This window comes from Lepidochelys kempii, chromosome 3, assembly GCF_965140285.1.
Source record: "Lepidochelys kempii isolate rLepKem1 chromosome 3, rLepKem1.hap1, whole genome shotgun sequence".
NCBI lineage: Eukaryota > Metazoa > Chordata > Testudines > Cheloniidae > Lepidochelys > Lepidochelys kempii.
The window spans coordinates 145,866,774-145,894,315 of record NC_136382.1 but is presented as its reverse complement, the minus strand read 5'-3'; the positions used below and the strand labels follow the sequence as shown (position 1 = coordinate 145,894,315).

The 27,542-nt window shown below is 39.2% G+C and overlaps 1 protein-coding gene across 6 annotated transcripts in view; it reads right to left on the bottom strand.

The window, feature by feature from the left end:
- CRIM1 (cysteine rich transmembrane BMP regulator 1) overlaps positions 1–27,542 on the bottom strand; it is a 300,395-nt gene that overhangs the window by 145,758 nt on the left and 127,095 nt on the right. For 5 of the 6 annotated variants that reach the window (XM_073338355.1, XM_073338356.1, XM_073338359.1 and 2 more), the window contains 2 exons: positions 25,110–25,230; positions 11,894–12,015 (listed from right to left, as the gene is read on the bottom strand). The exons of the other annotated variant lie outside the window; for it this stretch is intronic. In XM_073338355.1, the coding sequence (XP_073194456.1) occupies positions 11,894–12,015; positions 25,110–25,230 (243 nt within the window). The remainder of the gene's footprint in view (positions 1–11,893; positions 12,016–25,109; positions 25,231–27,542) is intronic. 6 annotated transcript variants of the gene reach the window in all.

Genomic DNA, 27,542 nt, shown 5'->3' with positions numbered 1-27,542 from the left:
TCACAGTTTTTCAAAGAGAATAATAGTTCAGCCAAAGTCTCTCTCACAGACTGACTCTTTTATGGACACAGACTCTGCTGTATCATGCTACTACATGCTTCCCCCTCCCCCCAAATCTTAGGCTTTGGACAAACTAGGGAATATATTTTTGTCTTTAGTACATTTTTCCTTAAAATAACTCTCCCACAAGCATGCCACTGCCATCTCCTTGCTTCCAGATTTTTGTAGAGAGCAGAGGTGGTCCTGCAATGCTTTGCTTTTTTGGTAACTTTATGCACATTATTGTCTTTGAGCACTACAATTCCATCTGTTCTGCACAGGAATTTCTAGCCCTACCGAGTAAATTCCATTGAATAATACTGAGTCCTGGTGAAGACAACATCCTCTTCATGCAGGATAAATGGAATGTTACAGCTCCACAATGGTATGTCTGCTAATTTTAGGAGTACCTATCTATTAGGTGATAGGCACTCTATAACTCAAATAAACCTGTATGAATCTTAACATTTGAGTTATTAAATTATAATATTATATTAAATTATTAAATATGTAACATTGTTAAAACAAAGCCATTTGTCTTGGATAAAATACAGACCAGGATTTTCAAAAGTAATAAGTGGTTTTGGGTACCCAACTGAGAGCAGGCCTAATTATGAAACTTGCCAAACAGTCAGCCTCTGAGAATCAAACTGTTTTAAAGTATCACAAGATTGAGCACCCAAAAACTGAGGCACCCAAAATCACTAGTCCCTTTTGAAATTCTTGGCAATAGGCTCCAATCCTGCTAACATTTACACAGGTTTTTAAATAAAGCCAATTGGCCTATTCAGAACAGTAAAGTTAAACACCTCCTGAATGATTTCAAGGATTGAGGCTATAATTCATTTATAAAGCATCCCTGAACTAAGGTGTTCCCATATTACATGCCTAAAAAGGTCATTAACACAGAATTACACTTGCCCAGTGGTAGCTTATGCCATTCCAGAATGTGGAGCATGGCTAAACTTACACACCTGAAAACCAGGATGCAAAGTTAAGGTACATAACACCCCTATATCTCAACCTTTGCTCTGCCCTCTTTGAGAGATGCTCCAGCATGCCAACATCACAAATCTAGGACTCTACCCTGACAGATACTACAAAAACACAGTAGGAACGGAGCACATGCTCACCAATCATTATCAGATTTCTGCCAAAGACAGGGCTCAAACTCAGAGTGACAGGCACAGCTCATGTTCAACTAGGGTTGCCAACCCTCCCGGTTGTGCCATGAGTCTCCCGGAATCGGGCTCTATTTCCCAGAGGCTACTGAAGCCAAATCAGGAGTTTTAGGCTGCTAAAAGTCTGGCGGCACAGCAGGGCTAAGGCAGGCTCCCTGCCTGCCCTGGCCCAATTTCGCTCCTGGAAGCAGACAGCACATCCCTGCAGCCCCTGGGGGGCAGGGGTCTCTGCACGCTGCCCGCGCACTGAGCGCCAACTCCACAGCTCCCATTGGCTGCAGGGATGTGCTGGCCACTTCCAGGAGCAACGCCAGGGCAGGCAGGGAGCCTGCCTTAGCCCCACTGCACCGCCACCTGGGAGCCACCTGAGGTAAGAACCGGCTGGCCGTAGCCCGCACCCCTCATCCCCTCCCACACCCCAGCCCCCTGCCCCAGACTTGAGCCCCTTCCTGCACTCAAACTCCCTCCCAAAACTTGCACCCCTCCCGCTCCCCAACCTCCTAGCCTAGCCTAGAGAAAGTGAGTGAAGGTGGGGGAGAGTGAGCGACAGAGGGAAGGGGGATGGAGTGAGCGGGGAAGGCTTTGAAGAAGGGGCGGGGCAAGAGTGTTAGGGTTGTCAACTGTCTAATCACACAAACCCAAGGTTCAACAGTCACAGCAGTGTCCCCTTGAGACAGCAAATCACTGAGAGAACAGGCTGCCTGGAATCCCTCTTGCTTCCAAAGAGCCCTAATCCTGCTGCACATGAACATTTTATTCTCTCTGGCTGCAGCTACTGACAGTAAGTTCCTAACTTACCCTGTAGTAACTTCTCCAAACTAAACCTGACAAAGGGGCAGTAGGTGCAATTCACTACCTCAGATAAATCCTTAACAACTGAGATCAGTTTGGGGTGGATCAGAGTTGTATTCTCAGCTCCAGATGTGGACTAGAAAAATTAGTCAATTTTGTAAAATGCATTTTTTAATAGGTTTGTATCTTCGGAACCCCTTGCTCAAATGACCCCAAATTCATACCATGAAAACTACCCAGAACCCTCATAAGGTACAACAATTTCAAGACAATCTGAGTAAACATGCAGATTATAGAGCACTTAAGAGTTCAACTTCAAATAAAAAGCAATGTTCAACCTTAACTACAGTGGATCTGGTGCTCCGCTATAATACACTGGGAACTAGGAGAGGGAATATTTGATTTTCATGTTTTTTTTTAAATTTATGAAGTTATTTTTATCTAGAATTTCTAGTGTCTACTGTTTTTTCTAGGTCTACTATGTAGACTGTAAACTCTTCAGGGCAGATGGTCTTTGATTTGGGTCTGTTACAGCACCAAGCACTTTCAGCTAAACAAACTGCTAGACTAATCATTAAACTTCCAGGAGGCAAAAAATGCCTTCACAGATCTAGAGTAGCTAAGAATCTGTTCCATTTCCTCTCACCACAGACAAAGTCACTGCAATCCATGCTTCTGTCACCTCCAGGCTACTGTAATATTCATTATCTATGGTTTAGCCAAAAGACCACCGAAAAATTAAGGTTGGTACAGCATGCAGCAGCCTACCTGCTAAACAGGGAAGACAAGATCATCACATCTCTCTGTTGCTTTGTACTCTGAAATGTTTGTCAGTAATTCTAGGGCATATTCAAGGTCCTCATTTACAAAGCCTTGAACAGAATGGAACCAATATATCTCCAGCATTTGATAGTCAATCTTCAGAACCTCTGGGGAAGTTGAAATTGGTGGAGGTCACTCGGGTTGACAGAGCTCAGGGTATACCTTGGAAAAGCCAAGACACAGCATTCTTGGTGAATGATCCAGGGCAGGGGAACTTTATACGGACACATCAGCTTGAGCTTGACACTTACCACCTTCAAAGAATGAGTTCTGATCACTTAAGTAAAAGGCTTTGAGGAGGGAGAAGAGCCATATTCCACTGAGATTATTCTTTGTATAACACATATACTGAATTATCTTAACCACTACAGTACAACATTTTAGAAAACATCCTATAATATGCTCCCAATTAATATACCAGTTTTACACAGAACATTTACTGACCTCTACATATACCCATGGATGTTGATGATGATGACAACATTACAAACACACAGTCGTTAGAAAAGCACCATGCTATCTCCAAGACAAATGTTCTCTTTTCTTAAGAATCCTGCTGTCATGTGGCTCTAACCACTTGCTAACTTAAGTATTTGCTGTAATTTGAACCCAAAAACAACAAAGAGGTCTACTACATGAAGACCAAACACGGAACATGAAAACAACATGATCCAGTAGCACCAGTTACAGCATTAGAGTTAAGTAGTACTCATCCTGATCCTCAACAGGAATCAGGAGTTATTTCTGTCGTAAGAATGTACTTTTCAATTATCTATTATTATAGTACATAAAGAAATAACAGCATGAACATTATGGGGAAAAATAAGGCCATACTCCCCTAAGTATGTTAAGCCAAAAACAGCTGCTTTATTAGTCTAGTTCTTGTGAGGTGACAAAACAAAATCTAGACTGCTATAAATATTTGCGAAGAACTATGACTAGCAGATTATCCCCCACAATGAAAGCAGCATAGCTAAGGCAGAATCAGATCCAGCTGACAAAAGAAAGGCACAACACCTTTGTGACCACAGGCCCTCCAAATCATACCTAAATTAAATTCACAAAAAAATATTCACAGAGCAAAGACAGACACTATTTAGGCATGTGGCAATTCTCCAAACAGAGCCATATTTCTTGGAGTTTAATGTACCCACCCTACGTACACGCCCAGATCATTTATCATTTGAAAGCTTATTTTATGTACATTTAAATGAAGTATGATGTGGAGATGTAAGGCTGTAGGCAAGGTGAAACAACAGTACCAAAATGAGAAAGTGTCATTTTTTGTAGTTTCCAGAAACACTACAGTTTTTACTGTTTAAATTTCTACAACTTAATGTGGTGCTTGTTGATTATAGCTACCAACAACAATATATTAAAAAGATTTTTATTGTTTTGCATAAGGAAATATTTTTTTCAGAAATGATGAAGCAGTTTAGCATAAGGCAAAAAGGTGACTATCAACATTTTGCAATATACTAAAATGAAATGTTTTCACATCACATTCTTAATCGTCAAAGTATCTCATAATAAGACTGCGACTTTGTCACAGAGGTCACGGAAGTCATGGATTCCGTGACCTCTGTGACTTCTGCAGCAGCCGGTGCGCCCGGCACAGGGGCAGCTCAGGCAGCCCCTGCGCCAGGCACACCTGCTGCTGCTGGGGCAGTCTCAGGCCACCGCATCCCTACACCACAGAGGAGTTTGGGTGTGGGAGGGGGCAGGGGGTTGGGGGCACCGGACAGGGTGAGGCAGGCTCTAGCAACGTTTACCTGGGGGTCTCCCCGGAAGCGGTGACATCCCCCTTGCTCAGCTGCTAGGCAGAAGCTTGGCCAGGCAGCTCCATGGGCTGCCTCCGCCCAGAGCACAGGCTTCACAGCTCCCATTGGCCACGGTTCCTGGCCAATGGGAGCTATGGGGGTGGTGCCTACAAGAGGAGGCAGCCCACAGAGCTGCCTAGCCATCCCTCCACTCAGCAGCTGAGCAAGGGATGTAGGGAAAAATCCAGCCAACAAGGGTATGTCGCTGCTAACAGGGAGATCCCCAGGTAAGTGCCACCCAGAGACCATCTCACTCCATCCCATGCCCCAATCCCCTACCACACCCGAACTCTGCTGCTGCTGGGCCGGGGGTGGGGTGGGGGGGAAGGTGCAGAGACAGGTAGGGAGCATACCAGGCCCGCTAACCCCTCCCCACCCAGCACCGGGGAGGTCCCGCCCCCCCCCCCAATTGGCCAGGGCAGGCACCCTACCCCAGCCCCCCCGGCAGCCCCTCCCCCAAGCAACTGGGCCACCTTCCGCCACTACCTGGGGGGGCCCCCTGGCAGCCCCCACAAGTTTTATTCACTGGTATTTGTAGTAAAAATGATGGACAGGTCACAGGCCGTGAATTTTTGTTGATTGCCTATGACCTGTGCATGACTTTTACTGAAAATACCTGTGACTAAAATATAGTCTTACTCAAAAGTGATAATAGTTTTCTATATTTTCAACTGAAATTTGCTGACTAGATCAGTCTCAAACTGAAGATTGTGCACCAGTAAACAGTAGATTGTCTATACTTTGTAGTGCACAGTGAGGAGATAGGAGTATACATGAATTCCTAATATAATGCTTCTCCATTTGTAAGCTTTTGTACATACAATGTAGCATCTGGTCTGCCTGCTGGAAGGTTTTAATTTGTAAATACCTATGCATGCAGTATTAGCCTTTAAAACATTTGATAAACTCATTTTTTAATTCAGTGACATTTATGCACAGGTCAGTATTAGCGTTAGAGATGACAATACACACCTTCACATTAGGAAAACGCAAAAGCTATGACAAAAAAGAGTGGCCTACAAAAAAAGTAATGAAGAAAAAGTCCACAATCAAGTCCTTGCCTCTGCATCAAAGAGGAAGATGTTACAACTTTTACAAACCATGTCATCAATAATATGATAAACTCATTTGGCCCCGAATCACATCTGGAGGTCCTTCTCAACCTATCTACTGGACTACATATAGCATCAGATGTACAAGAGTTTCCACTGAAAATTGCAGATTTTGGTAAAGAACAAATGGAAAGATTTGTCAGATGTGCTCTTCATTCTGATGGGACGCGTAGCTTCTTCAGCCCAGGCAAGAAATCTGTCATCAAAACATTTGCTGACATGGCCAAAACCACCAAATTTAACTCTGGCAAGGGAGCAACAGTCATAGCAGCTATCAGTCCAGAAATTGTTTTCCACAGAGCCCTGTACTTAGAAAGATGTTGACATGACATTTCAATGGCAACTGTTCTTAGTCACCCAAGTGGAGCTGTGCCTATGTCCCTCTTCCAGGCTGATGAAAGACTGAATTAGGGTATCAGCTGGAAGGTCAGTCTGAAAGAATCTTTGAGCTAAGTGCATGGAACAAAGAAAGCACAGTGTACACCACAGATGCTGTGGTTGTCATACAAATGATGTCTGAAGACAAATTCCTCACCTTTGATGAATCGGCTACCGAGTACTTGAGGCAGGTCCTAGAAGGATCTGATGCAAAGCTAATTCTGTAATTGAAATCTTTGACAGAAATGACAACAGTAACTGAATCCTGCAGAAAAAGTACCAGACTGGATCTAAGTCTAGATGCAAGAAATACCAGCTGATTGGTGGAAGGCCTGCGTCTCCATGGAAATAGTTTTTAAATGTGGCATCCAACAAGCAGGCACTTCTAAAATTCTTCTTTGAATATGTGGTTCAAAATGCACCTAAGAGTGTAGGAGCACATCCAACACAAACACTCCTTGCTGTAGGCTTTTCCAATGGTGAAGTAGCAAAGTCCATCACTAGTAGGAAATTTGGAAGAAGCCCAAGACTTGTACAGTACTCAAAAGTAAGCAGACAAGGATGCTTCTGCATACTGTATGTGCCAATATGGCATTTGGGTCCCTTAGTGTCAAAGGCACTATAATAATTAGGTCACCTGACACAGATGTTTGGGTCCTTGCTATTCATTACTTTCCAAAAATGGAACATGTGGAATGAAACAGGCACCTTTACCAACACAACTGACAAGTGCCGCTACATACCTGAGCATACAATTTGTGAGTACTCACTCCTGCCTTCTGCAACTTATTTCCTGCTGTACAAGCATTAACATTATGTGACTTTGTGCCATCCTTATTTGGTATTGGAAAAAAGATTTGTTCAATGTTGTGAAAACAAAGGGAATTTACTGCTTCAGAGATCTTGCCAAATTGGGAGACACTGACAGACAAGCCGAATTTTCTGCAGCAAGTAAGTTGGTAGCAGTGCTATATGATCAGAGGAAGAAAGAAGAGACACCCACAGAAACCTGAATTGCTTGGCCCTCAATCTAGTCATCAAAAAGCACAAGTCACTAGCCAGACTCCCACCATGTGAGGACAGTTTTGAAGAGCATGTCAAAAGAGCATCTTGGCAAACAAAGATTAGGATATCTTAGCACATAGGTACACCAGATATTGGATCACCATTGCAACATGGATGGAAAAACGTGATGATGAACTAGTTCCTGTATTTTTCTAGGGCCCATTGGCATCTGAGCTTGTACAAGACCTCATCTGTGCCTGTGCCAGTAGGGATCATTGCACAACCATGTCTGTAGTCAGAACAATCTTCCCTGCATAAAGCTGTACACATGCCAAAAGCAATGAACACTGTGGTAACCCACTCACTCTCGACAGAGATCATAATGATGAACAACATGATGATAATGATGTTGACTAGAAATGTAACCAGCACTATTATAGTTCAATGATACCTATAGAAAGTTATATTTTGATTTACCCGTTAGATTGTTGATGTGAGACACTGAGATCACAAAGAAATCCAATTTTAGGTCTTGAAATAACAGTTTAATGACTAAGAAAAACAAATGCAAATATCCACTAATGCCTCATCTTAAAATATCATTTGAAAGCTTATTATGTCTATGTGTGTGCGCGCGCGTAGGTATGTGTGTAGCATCCATTAAGTTGACCAAATTGGTGGTATTTACTGCTTGCCTAAGTGGTTATAACAAAAAAAACCACCGTCTGATATACAATGCAGTGCACACCATGAACAGTGTCTTCATATTGGATTATGCCTTCCACATTATACTCATCTTGCCTATTCTTAGCACTAGGTATCTTCTCATTATTGGCCATATTCTCACACTCACAGCAGCTTTGAGACACCAGATACCATTCATTTTGATTAAGGGGAGCCTCCCTCTACTCCCCAGCGAGATGAAAGTTTCAAATCAGTCGCATTAGCACATGCTTGGAGTAGATACTAGAGAAGGCTGGATTGCTTCAATAGTACACAGGCTATTAGTGATCACTAAGACACAGCAGTATCATGAAGAAAACCTTCTGCTGTCCATGTGCGCTCATAGCCTTTGCAGATTCCTAGAGCATTGGGACAACTCACAAGGTCAACATACTGCAAGTTGTGATACAGAATTTTTTATGTGCACTGTTGACAAGTTCAGTATTTGTTCTTTCCTCTCCCCACATGCTACCACCAACTGGTGAAATGAAATGGGGAAAAATACAGTGACTGAACTCTACTTATGTCCCACTTGCCATACTTGAAACTCCATGATAGTTTTTATAGATTTTAAGGTCAGAAGGAACCATTATATCATCCAATCTGACCTCCTACATAACGTAAGCCAGAGAATTTCATCTAGCTACCTCTACTGAGCCCAATAACTTGTGTTTGACTAAAAGATACATAAAGATATCTTGATCTGAAGACATCAAGAGATGGAAAATCTACCAGCTCCCTTGGTAGTTTGTTCCAATGTTTAATCACCCTCACTTTTACACATTTGTTCTTTATTTCTAATTTAAATTTGTCTGGCTTCAGCTTCTCATGAGTTCTTGTTATACCTTTCTCTGCGACATTATAGAGTCTTCTGCTACCCGGTATTTTTTCCCTGTGGGGTCAATGCTACACTATAATTAAGTCTCCTCTCAATCTTCTTTTTAATAAGATAAAAAGATTGAGCTTTTTAATTCTCTCACTGCAATGTATTTCCTCCAGCCCCTGCATCGATCTTTTCCATACCCTATCTAATTTTTCAAATGATTTTTAACATGTGGGCACCAGAATTGCATGCAATCGTCAAGTCTCAGTTTCACAAACGCCTTACATGGGTAAAATCAACTCCCCTATTTGTACATCCAAGAATCACATTTTTGTTGCTGTTTGGTTAGTTTGTTTTGTTTTATTTAATTTTTGCCACACTGGGCAATTTATAACACTGGGACCTCATGTTGAGTTATGATGAAATCACTGTTTTTCAGGATACAATCCTCCATTCTGTTGGCACGGCATGCATTCTTTGTCCTGAGATGTATGATCTTACATGTGGCTATATTAAAAAGCATTTTATTTGAATGGGCACAGCTTATGAAGCGATCAAGATCATTCTGTGTGAGTGCTCTGTCATTATTTACAACTCCACCAGTCTTTGTGTCATCCACAAATTTTAATCAGCAGTGATTTTATATTTACTTCCAGATCATTAATAAAATGTTCAATAGTGATAAGCCTAAAACTGATCCCTCTGGACCACACTAAAAACACCCCATTTCAGTGAGGATTCCTCACTGACAACCACTTATAGAGAGCTATCAATTATCTAGTCAGTTCTTGACCCTTTAAATGCATGTTTTATTGATATTGTATAATGCTAATTTTTTAATCAGAATGTCATGAAGTACTAAGTGAAATGCCCTACCAAAGTATATTACATCTAGAGCAGTTACCATTCTAAAACAAGCTTGTAACCCTGTCAAACAATTACACCAGCTTTGCTTGACAAGACTATTTTCACCACTTCTGTGTTTTCTCTTCCACTGGAAAATTTCTCTTTCCTCTCCACTCCTCCAGCAGCTACTTCCCCTCAGACCTCATCTCTTTCTTTCCTTGGTGGCTCCTGTTCCATCTGCTCCTGCCCTGGGTGACTCACTTTCTGTTCCCCTCCCTTCATGACAGTGGGCCATATATGAGATATGCTGCTACATAGTAATTTTGTTCCCTTAGCAAAGTAATTCTCCAGCTCACTGAAGTTGACTTCTACTTCCTTAAAGCCACCTTCTCTGAGCAGATGTTTTGCGATGAGGTTGACTTAGACAAAGGCCCACAGTGCTATGAACTTTAAAATTTTTCAGTAAACTGGGATTTTATATAATTTTTTTAGCAATCATACTATCCAGTCAAGATATAGTAGAAGAATGTGTGCAAGCAGGCTAACAAATTCTAATTAAACCATATAAGAACAGACTGAACCCCACTAATCAGATGCTAAATTATCAAAATAAAGTAGTAGATAGAGGTGCATCTCCAGTGCTAATAAGAAGATGATTCAAGTAAATTAAACCTTCACTAATATAGTATGTGAAAACCAAAGTTCAATAACCTACCAAGGTGAGACTGCAATGGGTAAATCTGAGGGATAAGAAAAAAGAAGAGCCAAATCTTTCAAATATCTTAGGGTAAACAGTAAGACAATAATACAAATAAGGAAGTAATAGTACAATCCCAAGACTACTGTCAACTGCATGAGAGCAGCACAACAAACATTTTAAAGTAGCATCCAAAGAAAATCCTGCCTCTCTCGAGAAGTCAAGTACAATGGACATACATGTCAGAATAAAGTAGGAACACCTGATGCAACAGAAACAGCTGCTAATAACTTGCACCTTCTTATACCTAGTTTCCAGCTCCATGGAACATATGTTGCACCAACTCAGACTCTCTTACACATTGAATATTAGATATAAATACTTCCAAGGTAGTCACAAAATGTTATAAAGCCTTAGGAGATTATGTAAGAGAATCTATAAATTAAACCAATGAACACATGTCTGAAACTGGCTCAATGTTTCTTAGTCATGTAGGTGTTATAGTGAATGATGAATCAAACACTGCTTTATGGTTAAATCAAGCACTCAGGTTTTCAAAAATGAGACAGTTGTTTTAAGGATTATGGAACTGTAAGCCAGATGACTCTGCAACAGGTATGTATGAGGCAGCAAATAAATTAGATAGGTTCCATGTAATACTTCAGACTATACAGTTTTTTCCCCAACAGTTGCCATTTTTTGTATCATCAGTTACTTTCAATGGTAAACTTTTTCATTGACACAAAGAAACCCAGCTTTTATATCTCATATATTCTCTTTCCCTACGATTATCAGAGTAAAGATGCTAATTATGTGCCAAGCACTACATTTTAATTATTTAATCAACATTTAAGCTGTTTGTAATATCGCAACATGCAACGACTCAAAACATTTTTTGTATGCGTACATGGCACAAGAATTCAGAAATAACGGCTGTCCCAAGTATATACCAGATGTGCAGATGAATATGGGATAACGTACTTTTAGAGACACCACTGTGTCAATACCCATTTTAGCATTCACCTGAGATGCACCCCAACTTGTGACCCACTCCTCTTCCACAGCACCACCATCAATTGAAAAGTGTCCATTCCCACTTATAATTTATAACAATTCTGAAGTACAGTAGCTCAAGTATAAAAAGTTTAACTTACTCAAACAATGTCTTCTGCAAAGCATTAGCAATTGCAAAGAATGAGAATGAGTTGGTCTAAGCTGCTTTAGAAATATATGTTTCTTAAAATGTTTCTTCAAACTGCTCAAAGAGCATATTTGTCCTTAGAATCATCTTGCAAAATCTAGGATTGTGAGTAGCAAAACCCTCTATTTTTTTTTTTTAATAAAGTGTAGTATTTAATGCTGGCAAAGAAGAGCTTGAATGTCAATTCAAATTGTGCGCTAAATCTACATTTAAAAGATCCCAGCAAATTTGTGATGGGGAAGGAGTGCAGTGAGTTTGAAAGGATAAGAAACTGACATCTTTCTATAGTCATTTTGCTCCATTACAGCATCTTCAAAGTTTCCAGATGAGTTTTTATCTTGAGCAATACTTAAGGCAATTATTTTCCAAATCCCTGGACAGCATGTTCAAACACCCACACCTCCCCCAGACACATAAAATCATCCTCTCCAGGTACAATAATAACTTCACATACCGTTGACACATTCAAAGACATCACAGCACTTGCCGGGTGTTCCGTCTCCACGTGAGACTATTTGGGGAATGGAGCCTGCCTCACACATGGGGAAACCACATAAACCAGAGAGACACTCGCATCTGAAACCAAAGACAAGAAAGGGGAAACTCCATAAGTAAATGAAGCCACATATCAGAGGAAAACATAGCAAGGTGAAATAGCGTGCTGCAACAACAGAATTCCTGCTGTTAAGGAACTATAAAAATATTTTTAAATAACCTTTTATTAACACATTATCAGGTTTAACAAAAACTATTATTTAGATGAATCAACTCTCTGAGCTTGTGCGCTAGGGGCTTAAATGCTAGCTAGTCATGCAATCATAAGGAGGGACAGGTGGAGGGTTTTCAGATCCTGTGCTACACCCATAACTTTTCCAAGCAATATACATACAGGTACAGGTTCAGAAAGCAGCAGACACAGAATAATTTTAAGATTGTCTAACGTGGGTTTACCTCAAAAGGTGTTTGAGAATAATGTAGATTGGTAAAAACCTAACAGCAGCACCCACCCTTACTCAATATATGGAACACTGTAGTCCCTCACCATTCACTCTCCAGGTATATCTTAACTGGGTTATATGGGGAGAAAGGAAGAGAAATCATGCTTGATATCTACTGCCTTGGCATCTTGGGTAGTTATTTATACCTGTGCAAACTAAGTACAAAACAGTACCATTCTGACTTGGTAGTGGTTTATTCGCATTTTGCAGAGGTGCAAATGATTACACGAGGAGCGAAGGCAGTGGAAAAACTGGACTCTCAGCGTATGAAATGTTTTGTTTAGTTTTGGATAGTGGATCACTACCATAGGCACAGTCTTTTTCACAAAGCATAGGGTGATTTTTAGAGAAAAGTTTAGAGATGGAAAGCATAAAATCCTGATAAGTAGTAGTCTGAGATGGTTTCTACCTAATTTCCCTGCTTAAAAAAACCTCAGAAACGGGAGTTCCATTTATTTGTGATGCATGGAATGTAAAGACATTATTAATATTGTTTATACAGTGATATCAACACACACTGAGCTGTGCAAAAGATCATGTGTGCCAGACATTTAGCAGCTTGTGCCCAGAAGAGCTTACATATTAAGGTGTGAGCAGTCAGAATACAATAAAATACAAGACAACATGAACACACAGAGGATAGTGGTTATTACAGTTGCGAAGCTTCATAGAAAAGATATTTCTTCAAAAGATATTTCTTTTTCTGAGTGTGTAGGTACAAGTTTTATGAAAGATGTATAGATTAATTTACCACCTCATGGATGAACATGAATTTCAAAGCAGAGGAAACAGGCCCTATAAATATATTTTAAAGCAATTGAGGATTGAAAATCTCCTGGTTGCCTTTATAATATATTTTAAAATAGGCATACAATGAATTCCCTGCCTCAAATCAACCCACCTATGTAGTGAGAAGACAGTACTCCCAGAGGAGTAGTGAAAAATCTGGCTCTTTCAGACTGTAAGTCTGAAAGAGGAAAGGGTGGCTGGCTCTCCCACTACCCCTTATTCCCCAGCTAAGACAAGGTGGAACAGCCAGGGAACCATTTACAGTGGACAATATAACAATGGATAAGATAAACTGGAAATATAAAGATGAGGTAAAGAGTAAGTCGTACATAAAAAGTGTATGGACAGAGTGAGCATGCTGTGCAGGGACTTGGTCCTAAAAAGTAACCAAGCCAATCCCAAAACATGTGATGCAACATAACGTGTAAGTTATATAAAGGAAGAGGTTTGCTGTGTAACTCTGGATGTATCAACGAGGAGCCCTTGTGGCACCTTAGAGACTAACAAATTTATTTGGGCATAAGCTTTCGTGGGCTAAAACCCACTTCATGAGATGCATGGAGTGAAAAATACAGTAAACAGTATAAATATTACAGCTTACTCTACTGCTTACTGTATTATAATACTGTAATTATTTACTCACTTGCTTACTGAATTTTTCACTCCATGCATATGATGAAGTGGGTTTTAGCCCATGAAAGCTTATGCCCAAATAAATTTGTTAGTCTCTAAGATGCCACAAGGACTCCTCGTTGTTTTTACTGATACAAACTAACATGGCTACCACTCTGAAATGTGGATTTATCGTATGTCCTATACCCACCCCCTAATGCTAGCAAACAACCCAAGTGACAAGAGTGGAGTCAAACCAAGGTCTCAGGGAGCCAAGTAGAAGAGGTTTCAGTGGAATCCCAACAGCCTGTTCATTAACTTGGCTAGTTTAAATTAGAAACAATTACAACTTTTTTTTTGCCATGCTTTGTATTTTCCCCCCACCTGCTTCAATCTTTCTATTCCTTGAAGAAGTCTCCTCTTCTTGCCCCCACATGGTGTCATTCAGCTTTTCCTTGCCATTTTTGACCTTCTCAACTTCCCATATACAGTCTTATGGGAAAACTATATTTCAGAACTAAAGATTAAAATATTGTGCAAGGACATCACACAGGTATACAAAATATTATATAGTTATATCTCAGGTTTCCATTTCCTTTCCTTTTTCATGAGGAATAATTTATTATTTCCTACATGAAGTCCTTCTTATCAAGTACTATGAAATCTAATCTTCACCCAAATGGATTCAAGAACATCTGGACAAACACCTGTCAATGATGGTCTAGATTTTCTTGGACCAACCTCAACATAAGGTGTTGGACTTGATAACTTCTCAAAGTCCCTTTCAGCCCTAACTTTGTATGATTCTACTATTCTATATTTGAAGCCTATCAGGTCCCTCCTCAGTCTTCTTTTCTCAGTACTAAATAGTGCCAGTTGTTTTAACCTTTCCTCAGAGGTCAGGTTTTCTAATTTTTTTTAAATTATTTTTGTAGCTCTTCACTGGACTCTTTCCAAGTTGTTCAATTCTTTCTTGAAGCAAGGCCTGCAGAACCGGCCACAGTACTCCACCAGAGACATCACCGGTGCCAAGTAGAGCAGGACAATTACCTCCTGTGTCTTACATACAACACTCGAGGTAGTACATCCCAAAATGAATTTAGCTTTTTCACAACTGCATCATGTTGTTGATTCATATTCAGTTTGTGATCCCTATAACTGCCAGATCCTTTTCAGCAGTACTACTGCCTAAGGCTCCCATTTTGTAGTTGTGTATTTAATTTTCCTTTCTAAGTGTAGTACTTTGTACTTGTCTTTACTGAATTTCATTTTGTTCATTTCAGACCAGTTCTCCAATTCATCAAGGTTGTTTTGAATTCTAATCCCAATGTCCAAAGTGCTTGCAACCCCTCCCAGCTTGATATCTTCTGAAAAGTTTATATAGAGAGTTGTGGTAGATATGCAAGCATCATTCTGGGACGTATTAACAGAAATGCTGTAAGCAAGAAATGAGAAATTCTTCCACTCTACTCCATGCTGATTAGGCATTGTGTCCAGTTCAGGGCGCCACATTTCATAAAAGATGTGGAAAAACTGGAGAAAGTCTAGAGAGGAGCAAAAGGTGATTAAAGGTCTAGAAAACATGTCCTATGACTTTGAGGGAAGACTGAAAAAATTGGGTATGTTTAGTCAGCAGAAGAGAAGACAGAGGGGACCTGATAATAGTTCTCAAGTACATAAAAGGTTGTTACAAGGAGGAGGGAGAAAAATTGTTCTCCTTAACCTCTGAGAATAGGACAAGAAGCAATAGCTTAAATTGCAGCAAGGGCGGTTTAGGTTGGACATAAGAAAAAATTTCTTAACTGGCTGGGTGATTAAGCACTGGAATAAATTGCTCAGGGAAGTTGTGGAATCTCCATCATTGGAGATTTTGAAGAGCAGGTCAGACAAACACCTGTCAGGGATGGTCTAGATAATACTTAGTCCTGCCAAGAGTGCAGAGGATTGGACTAGATGACCTCTTGAGATCCCTTCCAGTCTTACGATTCTATAGTTTGTCCCAGGATATTAGAGAGACAAGGTGGGTGGGATAATATCTTTAAAAAAAAATCTCGAGAACTTGTCTCTCATCAACAGGATTTGGTTCAATAAAATATAATACCTCACTCAGCTTGTCACACAAATTTATCAGCCTACTCACCACTTCATTATCCAATTCACTAGTGAAAATATTGAGTAGTACTGGACCAAGGACAGACCCCTGTGCGACCCCACTAGATATATCCTCCTAGTTTGACGGCCAACCTTTGATAACTATTCTGAGTATGGTCTTTCAACCAGAAGTGCACCCATCTTATAGTAATTTCATATAGACCACATTTCTCTAATTTGCTTATGAAAACGGAACTTGGAAGCCTTACTTAAATCAAGACATATCTACAGCTTCCCCCCATCCACTAGGCCACTAACCCTGTCAAAGAAGGAAATTAGGTGGAAATAAATAAAATATGTTGTATCAAGAAGCCCTAATCAAATTTGAGAGAGTTAAAAAAAAAGCTACTGTAATTATGTACAGATTCAAGGGGAACATCTAACTTTTGAGGTCCTCTCAAGCTTTATAAATATGTCAATGTCATGTACTTCATTAAATATCTTTTACTTTCAGTCTTTACCATGGAGCGAACTCTGGTATTTATATTTTTCCAAACATAAATATTTTACATTTTGGTTGTGCAGAAATGCTTTTGAGGTAATTATTTTGATTTCAGTTTACCTAGATGATTCTGAGAATATTTTCTTCTCTTGGAATAGGTCATACAAAGTTGAGAAAGTAGGAAAGCTTGTCTTCCTCCTCCAATATAAATAGGAATAAAACCAGGCGACAGAGCATGAAATCTACCCATTCTAAAAACCTGAAGAACATTACTGGACCAGATTTTCAATGGTAGTTAGGCATAGTATCATAAAATAAATTCCCCCAATCCAAATCAATGCAAACTTTAAACTATGCAGATATTCAAAATATGGTTACAAGTACTGTTTGACTCCACAGGGCTCCTTTAGCTTGGCTACTCCTCCCTGGGACTTGAATAAGACTATGGGCTTTGCAGGACTACTTGGTGTTGGCTCCTTGACTGGGGAAAAGAAAGTAGGGATGGTATCTCCCAAATATCACACTACTTGTGGCAGAAAAATGAGACATCACTCAAAATACGTTGTGCAGATCTGTCACACTCTTCTCTCTTATATGAAAAATTAAACAGATAATGTTGACATCTAAATCATCATCATTGGGCAACTGAGATATCCTGCACTGGGATTAGTGGGCCAGTTCACACCTTTCACTGCTAAAATTCCAGGCTCCCATCTACTTTGACTGCACTTGGTTCACATTTTTAGAGGTTTTCTTTTCAGTCGTAAGAGCTAGAAACTTGCTTTTCTTTTCTTTTTTTTTTTTTAAATGAAAGGTGAGATTCTGTAGAACAAGACAGTACCTTGGTTCAGTGTACACAACAAGACAGTACAGGGTTCAGTGTACGGGTGTCTAGTAGCTATTTCTGAGTCCTTCTTCAGGCCAGACACTCTTCCTCTCATATTCTTTTTAAAAATAATGAATCAAGCACATTATTGTTTTCTGAGATACACTAAAATGTACTGACTAGCTTCTTATCTATATCCCTTCCAACGATACAGCTACTTTATCAGCAGGACGTTTGTCAGTGAGCAGACACTGCAGCAGCTATTAAGTAGATAAAGGAGCTGGATATTGACCCAGCACTCTATTTGTGATTCTACTTTCCTACAGATACTGGAGAAAAGACAAGGAAAATAGTTTTCCTTAATATTGCATATATTTAGGATGAAGACAAATTTCCATTGATCTATGTTAACCCTGTGAGATGTAGTATAAAACAAGAGATGCCATTTTGTGAGATAGGATCAAAGGTGAGAGAGGAAAGATTGGAATGGTAAATGAGATGAAAGCTCAAAAGCAGTGAGAGAGCTCAAAGAGTCAAGATAACAGAAGGAGGTGTGGAGATACCAGAGTTGTAAGAAGGGACAGCAAGGCAAGAGTGAAGACTAGAGCAAATGAAAATACTCAGAGCCACCAAAAATGAAGTATGAGAGAGTACCCTAGAGTAGTCTGTCGCCAGGGCTGGCTTAGGCTTGCTGGAGCCCGGAGCCAGAGCCGAAACCCACCATCCAGAGCCGAAGCCCGAGGGCTTTAGCCCTGAGTGGTAGGGCTCAGGTTACAGGCTCCCTACTGGGGCTGAAGCCCTTGGGCTTCAGCTTTGGCCTCCCCGCCCGGGGCAGTGGGGGTTGGGGTTTGGCCACCTACCTGGGGTGGCAGTGATCGGACTTTGGCTCAGGATTCAGATCCACTCCTGGGGTCGTATAGTAATTTTTGTTGTCAGAAGGGGGTTGCAGTGCAATGAAGTTTGAGAACCCCTGCCGTAGAGCAACTAGGTGAATGTAGAGAGGAATGAAAGGACTTCACAAAACAGTCAATGCAGACCCACTGGACTGTTTAAATAAAGCATTTATTATTTGGGTGTCAGCTCTGTCAAATGACAGCCATGTGATGACGGCAATGGAACAAGATCTCTCAACAGAACATCACCAATCTAGAGCTCATCCAACATTTTCAGCTGGAAAATGCTGCTCTGTTAAAACAAATTTTGAGGAAATGTGTTGAGTTTGAAAAATAATTGAAAAAAGCATGTGGCTGTTTTTGGAACAGACTGTTTACTTTTTTTAAAAAAATGCAATAAATTTCTAAACAGTCATTTTTCAGAGTAACAGCCGTGTTAGTCTGTATTCACAAAAAGAAAAAGAGTACTTCTGGCACCTTAGAGACTAACCAATTTATTTGAGCATAAGCTTTCGTGAGCTACAGCTCACTTCATCGGATGCATACTGTGGAAAATGCAGAAGATGTTTGTTTTTATACACACAAATCATGAAAAAATGGGTGTTTATCACTACAAAAGGTTCTCTTCCCCCACCCCATTCTCCTGCTGGTAATAGCTTACGTAAAGTGATCACTCTCCTTACAAACAGTCATTGTCAAATGGGAAATTAAAGTCAAAATCAAAACATTTCCATAGATACGAACGAATTTTTTCCCCAAAAAATTGTCTTAAGGAAACATTCAAAATTCTTTATTTTCATTCCAATTCAGAACAAAAACAAAATTTTGAAATCACAGGATTTCCCGTAAAACAAAAATCTCAGTTCCTGCATAGCTCTACATACCGCCACTGGGCATCCAGCAACTAATATGTTTTCAAAACATTTAATATGAAGCCAAAGGTAGTCATTCCAAAAATACCTTTTTTAGGGGGAAAAAGTTTTAGGTATTTTTCTAAAATATATAGAGAAAAGATACTATTCAAAGAGGAGCAAGTTCCACACCCGGCGCTCAGCACAGCAAAGCATGATGGATCAGCTGCTCTAATGTATAATTATAGGATTCTGCAAAAGCAGGTGATGTTCAAAAACAGACACATCAGGACAAGGCTCTTGGAGGTGGATATGAATGTAGATGGAGTCTGCACTGTTAATGGTTTTAAAAGTCAACAGTATCAATGTACAGTCTACATGGCTTTTGATAGATAGCCATTGTAAAAGCAGGCATAAGGACACTCACTACTGCTGAAGGCAGGTGATCCCACTGGAAAATTTGAAGTCTTTCCAGTGATACAAAACTCCACCTGTAGTGTCATGAGATACTGACCTTTACGCCTATGACTAATCTAAGTCAGAGTATTCCCCACATTGGACTTGTGACAATGCAACTCATTAAGCAGATGCAGGGGACACTAATGATTTTTGGTTTTAATAGTATTATATTTTGTTAATTTCTTTCCTTCCACTTTGTTTGCATTTTTGACATGTTGTTTTACCCTCAAATTTTCACCTCAAGGGGAACGTGCAGAAGAATGAAGGGACTTTGCCTTCCCAAACCTGTGAATTGCAAAGAAAGAAACCAGCACTCCTCACATTCCGTTCTGCCTCCTGCTAGAATCGTACAAAAACACTGGCCAAGTATCCCACATCCATACAAAAACATTTCTGAGAGATCGGCAAGCGTGGAGAAAATATTCCCAGCTAATAGGGGAGATAAAGCTGCAAACATTAGATCTTCCCCAACTTGCTCCCACAGTCCTAATTTATTATTGCCTTCACTTATCTTGCTAATGAAAGAAAATCAAGTTATCCTAATAAGAATGTGTTCCCTGTAAGTTTTTTCTTTAACATATATTCTTATTCAACAAGGTCTTCAGAGAAGAGACTGTCCTTACCTGTGTCTCACAGAGCTCCAAGTATCGCTTAAATAAAATATCTAGAGAGTCACACTGGGCATTTCATTCCAGGGTGGAAAAACTGAGGCTACTTTCCACTTCAATATTAATGCTGATTCAGATCACAATTGGCAACTATGTTTGTAGTTTCTCACTATAAATTAATATGATATTAAGCACAGGGTTTACAAACATTCTCTTATTCTTTATTCAGACAACTGTCTACCATTAACTGCTTTTCCAAGCGATGTGTCTGAAGACTATTTTAGATGGAATAAAGAGAGATGTTAACTACTGGTAGTTTTTGCTGTATGTCAGGAAGGTAAAGAGATCCCCTTCATTTAGTTACTTTGCAGGCATGCACAATCAGTTAACAAATGTCAAAAGGCACTCTTAAGTACAGCTTTGAGATGCGTGCCATCTCCTCTCCTGAAATAGACTAACAGTGCTCCTGGGAAGCAGACAGGTTTCTGGTTCCCAAAAAAGTAGGCCATAAACCTTTTCTGACCAACTGAAAAAATCACATGCGAAACTGAAGCCTCTCTCCTTCCACATAATGTGTCAGCTATCTGTGAAGTCAGTAACTTAGAATTCATCTCTCTATTAATTCCCTAGGTTCAGTACTCCCAAGTGCCCTTATAGCTGTACTGTTACTTAGCATTTATTAATTGTTGCTAAAACATTAAGGTTTTTTTTTGAGGGGGGGAAGGGGGGAATGAATGATATGTATTGGCTTCTAGAAACCAAAAAGAAATTACTCGTTTCATTAAAATATCAGATTTTTTTGAAACTGATAAAATTGACACAAAAGTTGGCTAATTTTGAAATGGATCATGGCAATCTAAGGTGAACTGCAGCTGACTTATTGCTAATATTTGTTTGTGGTTTTATTAAAAAATTGCAAACCTGTGGAAACTACCTGCTCTGCCCCCAACATATGTTCATGCCTACATAGAGAAATCTCTGCATGTTGCTCTTCCTTCTTCCTGGATTTTGTAATGCAAAAATCTTTATATAGGATATTGTGAGAAGCTGAAAAAAATGTTTGAAGTCATCTCCCATGCCTTTTCAAATCCCTTTCTCAACTTATACTTCAAAATCAAGCTCCTTGTTTTTTTACTTTCAAAGACTTCATAATTTTACTCCAGTTTATCTTTTCCTTTCTTGTTATTTTTTTATTCCCCCTGAGGATCCTCATAGCTCCACACCCACCCTCATCCCAGTGGCAGAAGGTTTCAGAGTTAAAAAGTAAAGGGTAGTTCAAACACTTTGGAGCTATCATTTCAGGCTGTCTGCAGGCTCAAACCGACACCAGTTACACTGTTTGTATTGAGTGTTCCATTTAAAGCATGGTGTAATCACTTAGGGCTAGTCTACATGGTACATTAGTCCACACCAGTAGGGTGTAAATTGTAATCTGCACCAGTCTATCATGCACTAATGGGCCTGTATAGACAAGACCTTAGAAGAAAAGGAACACTTTGTTTTCTAGGTACCTTTGGCATTTCTTGGTAAAATTCTATATTTTAAGTAATTCCTTCTTGAGAATTCCACAGAAATAAGGTCTTTTTCAAGCTCCTAAAATAACATAATTACATAAATCATACACAAAATTTTGCACATGGATTAAGCCTACAGAAAATCCAAACACAGCATTTTTAAGAAAAACACAATAAAACAAACAAATAAAGAAAGATACTTGGCCTCTTCACCATGGCTCCCAGCAAACCAAAACACAAGCTTAACTCTATCCCTGTAGTTACATCCCACAGACTTCCATGCAAGTTAAGCATGTGTTTTATTAGATTAAGCACTACAACTGTATTATTTCTTTTTGCTAGAAGGGCTGACAGAGTACTGGACTATCTAAGAGAACTTCCACTCTTGGATGTTGCCTCCGTGGTTCCACTGTCCAGGCAGGCTCCGCAGCCTCTGCATGTGCTACTTCCCTGATTACAGCCCTTGACAGCATCTCATCCTAGCTGCTTTGGGCACATTAAGCTTCTGTAGCCGGAGTATTAGTCCAATGGATTGAAAAGGTTTTTGAGGCTGGGCCTCTCTCTGGCAAACCTCTACAGGTGCTTCACTAATCAGGCCCTTGTCTTCACAACTTTTTACATATAAGTATTGAAACATGCATCACTGACAACTTGATACACGGGCTACATAAGGTTTTCAGCATGGTGTTCACAAAAAATCGTTTCACTTTATTTGTCTGGTGTTTGTTGTCTAGCAAAACTGACAAACACAGCACAACAGGCACTTGGTTGATTTGCAAGGGGGTCAAATCCTGCCCCATCCCAGACGTGGAGCAGCTGGGGCACTCCTCTATGGAGATTATTGTATAATTCCCCCACACCCAAGGTGGTGATGTTGAAAATAACTGCACAGCAGGTTGACAGACAAGGTGGGTGAGGTAATATCTTTTATTGTACCAACTTCTGTTGGTGCGAGACAAGCTTTCGAGCTTACAGAGCTCCTTTTCATGTCTGGGAAATGTACTCAGTGCGTCAAAGTTAAATTCAAGGTGGATTATATTGTTTAGCATAAGTAGTCAACACATATTTCAAGGGACCATTCAAGGTGAAGTGGCCAGTTAACACCCTTCCTGTTGTAGGGGAGAAAGGAAGGAGGGTGTGTAGAGAAAGGCCACTGGAGGGATTATAAGCGGGTTGCAGGTTGTTGTAAGAAGTCAAGTGTCTATTCAGTCCATGATTTTTCGTATCTAGCAAAGTTACAAATTTAAGTTCCCAGGCTTGTCTTCTGAAAGTGTTATGCATGTTTTCTTTGAGGATGAGGACTGACAGAACAGATAGAATGGTCATGTTGTGAAAAGTGTTCACTCACAGGTGATACCGTGTTTTTATCTTTTATCATTTTCCTGCGTGAGTTTAGTTGAGAGTGTAGTGACTGGTTTTACCCACCGAGTTGTTATTGGGGCATTTAATGCACTGAATGAGGTACACCAAATGCTGTGATAGGCATGTGTAGGACTCATGGATCTTGAAAGATGTGTTGTGAGGGGTGTTGATCACTGTAGCAGTGGAGATATGTCCACAGGTTTTGCATCTATTGTTCTGGTAAAGTCTAGTTTTGTTTTGGTGTGTTCTGGTCTGTGCATAGCAGGTAGGAAGGTTGTTAATAAATAATAATAATACCTGGCTTTTATAGAGCATTTCTCATCACTAGATCTCAAAGGAGGTCAGGTGTCAGCATCCCATTTTACAGATGGGGAAGCTGAGACACAGAAGTGAAATGACTTGCCCAGTAGGCCAATGGTAGTCAAGAACAGAACCCAGATCTCCTGAATCCCAGTCCAGTGCTCTATGTATTATGCCACACAGCCTAAAGGAGCACAGTCCTGTGAATCCACATTTTAATGTGGGCCAAAATCTGTTTGCAATTGTAATAATGTAAATCCAGCATAAGTGCACCATTCAAATTCACACTCTTATAACCAAATTTGGCCATCAGTTTTGAGGCTAGCAAAATAATTAGATATGAAGATAAAATAATTTATTTAAAAAATAACATTTACAAATAATTCATTTCATATTTATTTTAAATGGCTTATCATAGAATCATAGGCTTAAGGTCAGAAGGGACCATTATGATCGTCTAGTCTGACCTCCTGCACAGCACAGGCCATGGAATCTCACCCTCCAACTCAGCTTATGAAAGCATAATTAATAAATTTTCCAGAAAATACTTTAAAACAAAATTTTGGTAGACCAATAGTAACTGTACTACAGTCTTCCTCTTCATTTGTGTTTTCACAAGTTTCCTCTAAAAAATGTTATACCTTTTTCTTATTAATTGGCACAATGAGTGAGGCTGATGTCCCATGGACAGAACAGTACATGGTTACATAATTAAATAATGGATCTTAACATACATATCTAAGGGTAAGAGTTATGGTTGCTTGTGTAACTCTACCTCTGGCATTTCCTAACTTCTGAGTGGTTCACTTAGTAATCTTAAATTCCCTTAACGCAATTTTTTGTAAGGAGCATTTTTCGTAGAACTTTTGGTGCCAAAATTTTTACAGATTACTCTCTATCCCCACAAAATAAGATTTAATTTTATTTACAATCTCAGAATATGTCTTGGCATATGTCAATGTAGTATGGTATGAGAGCTTGGCTTAATATTGAAAAGATCCTATGTGTAGGGGGAAAATTACCTGCTTTGTGTTTTGGTTTTTTAAACAGAGTTTGATAGAGCTTTTTGAGGGGAAAATTGGTGAGTAGGTTTGGGATCCTGTTTTTCTGGTATCTGTATCAGTATTTTAATGGGATATAACTTGATGCAGACAATATCATATAGTACAGAATTCCAGGAAAATGCCAGGTAACTGTTTTGCATGAACTGTTTGTTCTGAAATACTTTAATATTCTAAAAGGTAGTAAATTGCACCTCATATCTGAACATTTCCAAAAGACAAAAACCTCTGCTGTCTCAGCTCCTGACATCCTCCCTACTTTTGTTTGACCACGGGGTTGTATAGTTAACAATACCTGCATAACTCAGTACACATATAACTTTCATTCATTAATAGGACTGGATTTATTCTTTAACAGCACATATAGGGATGTCCCAAGCACACTACTTCCCCATCATCTGATCAGGGAATTTTTCCACAGTTTCACAAAATGATTTGTCCTTTGTCAACCAAATTCTGACTAGATTGTCAATCTGAAAATTCTGACAGGTATGAAAACAAATTAATACATCTAATAACACTCCATTTTATGTATTTGTGCACATTTGAGAAGAATTTTCAGTTTCAGAAAGTTGATTAGATGTTAGTAGTTTCATAAAAGTGATGATTTAACTTTTTAAACGGTTTCCCCTAACTGGCGTAAGATACATATATACTGTGGCCATTGTACTAAACATTCACCACTTCGGTACCTACAGTAACTTCAGTCTCTTCCTACATTTCGGAAGTTGAGAATTTCATGCCAAACACTGTATAAAATGAGACATTGAAAAAATATTTAACAAATCAAAACCAGACACAAACCTTGTGGGAAGAGTACAGCAGCCATCAGCTGTCAGCCTGACTTGGGTTTCATAGCTATCCAGTGGACAAACAACTTGTTGAAGGGGAGGGCATTCCACCGTGCTGCAATCCACACTGAAAACTGAAGAGGGAGGAGGAAAAAAAAGAAAAAAATTAAACTTTGTTTTACTCTTGCCACAGAAAGTCTTGTGTGAAAGACACCATGGTGAAGAGCCAACTTATTAACTCTTTATCGAGGTCAGAAAAGTTGCTTCACTAATTAATGTTCTCCAGACAATACTAAAAAATAATGATACTAACTCTGACTTCTGTTGCATCTGCGGGGTCAAGAACTGACTGACCAAATATTACTCAATTAAAAATTAATAAAGCCACCCAGACAACTCTTAAATTCAAGTTTGAAAATTCATACAAAGGGGAATAATCATTACATGAACATGGGTGGTAGAACATTGAGAATACTGAAAGCTGAAAACGCAAATGCCTGACATTTTTGGAGTATAAAAATATATTTAGAAACAGTAGTTTTTTCTAAAAATCTGTATTAAAATAAGAACCTAATAAACCTATATTTTATTTTATTTTATTGGTGAAAAGTGAAGCCTATGTATTGAAAGTTAAAATGTCTGGGGTTAAACTAGTGAAAAAATGAAATAGAGGTACTTATATTTATGCCTGGAAATACCTGATGTCCATCATCAGTTGTATTTTTAATGGACATTCCATCAGGCTGTGATGTTCAGGGGTTTGAACATGACAGATAGTTCAGCTGCCTATTACTGCTGCTTTTCCTCCTTTGGACAAACAAAAATAAACAACTTCTTTTTACGGAGTGTCAGATGAACTGAGGAAGCAAAATGTATGTTGAAAATGTGGTCAGCCCTATAATTTATGGTCAAGAAGTTGAAATCTGCTTTTTCTTAATTAATCCTAAATATACTATGTCTAAGTAAATTTTATTGCAGCCTTACAAAACTGTCATGAAAGTTACCAGTCTAGACAAAAACCTATTTGTTCTTCCTTACTACCAGTATAGTAACGAAAAGCCTAATGAAATTTAGTTGCCTGTTTTTTAAAAAAATGCTCATATAAACGATAAGGTGAGTAGAATTTTACGGTACTGACAATTACACAAAACAACAAGCAATGCTTGATAAAACTGGGTTGGTATCACCTGAAGTGGCTGCTTATAATGGTGTGTGATAATTCATTATTCATAATGCCTTCTTCAATTATAAGAGAACAGACAGTGAGGTTAAATTCTAAATGTCTGAAGCTTCATTTTTGCATTCCCTATGGCATGATCTTCAGAAATGTTGAGCACTAACAGCTCCAATTGACTTCAAGGAGCTGCAAGCTCTCAGTCTCAGAAAAAAATGACACCCTGAGTATTTCAAGAAGGATACCTAGAAATTGCTGTAATCAAGTTTAATGGACACTTTAAATATTTTGGGGGCAAGTGACTTGCCCCAAGCCACATCTAGCACCAACAGAACTAGGTTTAGAATTCAGAAATTCTTGTCTTCTAGTCCAGTGCTTAAACTATTAACTTGCATAGTATCCACATGGCTATTCGTTGTAATGGAAATTCAGAATGTATTTCCAATTTATGTGGGGAACAAATGGAAGTAGAAGCTTTAAGCCACTATAAATAACCAGCACAACAGCCAGCCACATATAAGCAGAATTTTATTGACAAATACACAGAATTAGCTACACAGTATGGAGTTAAACAATCTACAGAAATCTTTAAAATATGATAAATTCTGAATGTAAAGGAAAAAATTCCATTTACTAATCTACGCTTAATTACAGCATTACAGGATGAACTTATAAAACTACAATTCACCTCAAAGTTTGCATATCACTTTGTAATACAGACAGTAAGATACCGGTCAGATTTTTTTGAGTATCTTTAACATTAAGAATATTTTTTTAAAAAAGCAGAGTTATCACTCAAATTAAATGTTTTAGGTATTTTAATTAATCATATGTTTATTTCTTCCACTACAATACTAATGGTTGACTTTCCAATGTATCCAATAAGAACCTAAATTTAATCATTTTGTCCCATAATAGCTAATGTAAAATGATGATATTTCTCTGTTTCTGTTACACTAAACAACAATCAGTGTCCAATATCTTGGTCTTCAACTAGCCATATTTCACTATTCTGGCTTCAGGACTTCACAAGTTGTGTAATTTCCTGAAGTCCAGCAGCCACTGAGCTATTCCAAGAAGCTTTTCCACCTCAAAAATGGTCACAAAATCTTCCCATATCGATCACATTCATGGAGAAGGAAAATAGGGAATTCACAAAGCAATGACTTCACCCAGCACTTCTGAGAATCCTTTCTGGCTAACTGGTTTTCATGTCTTTCAATGGCTACAGCAAATTGGTGCATCTCCCATACATTCCATTAGCACAGCTAA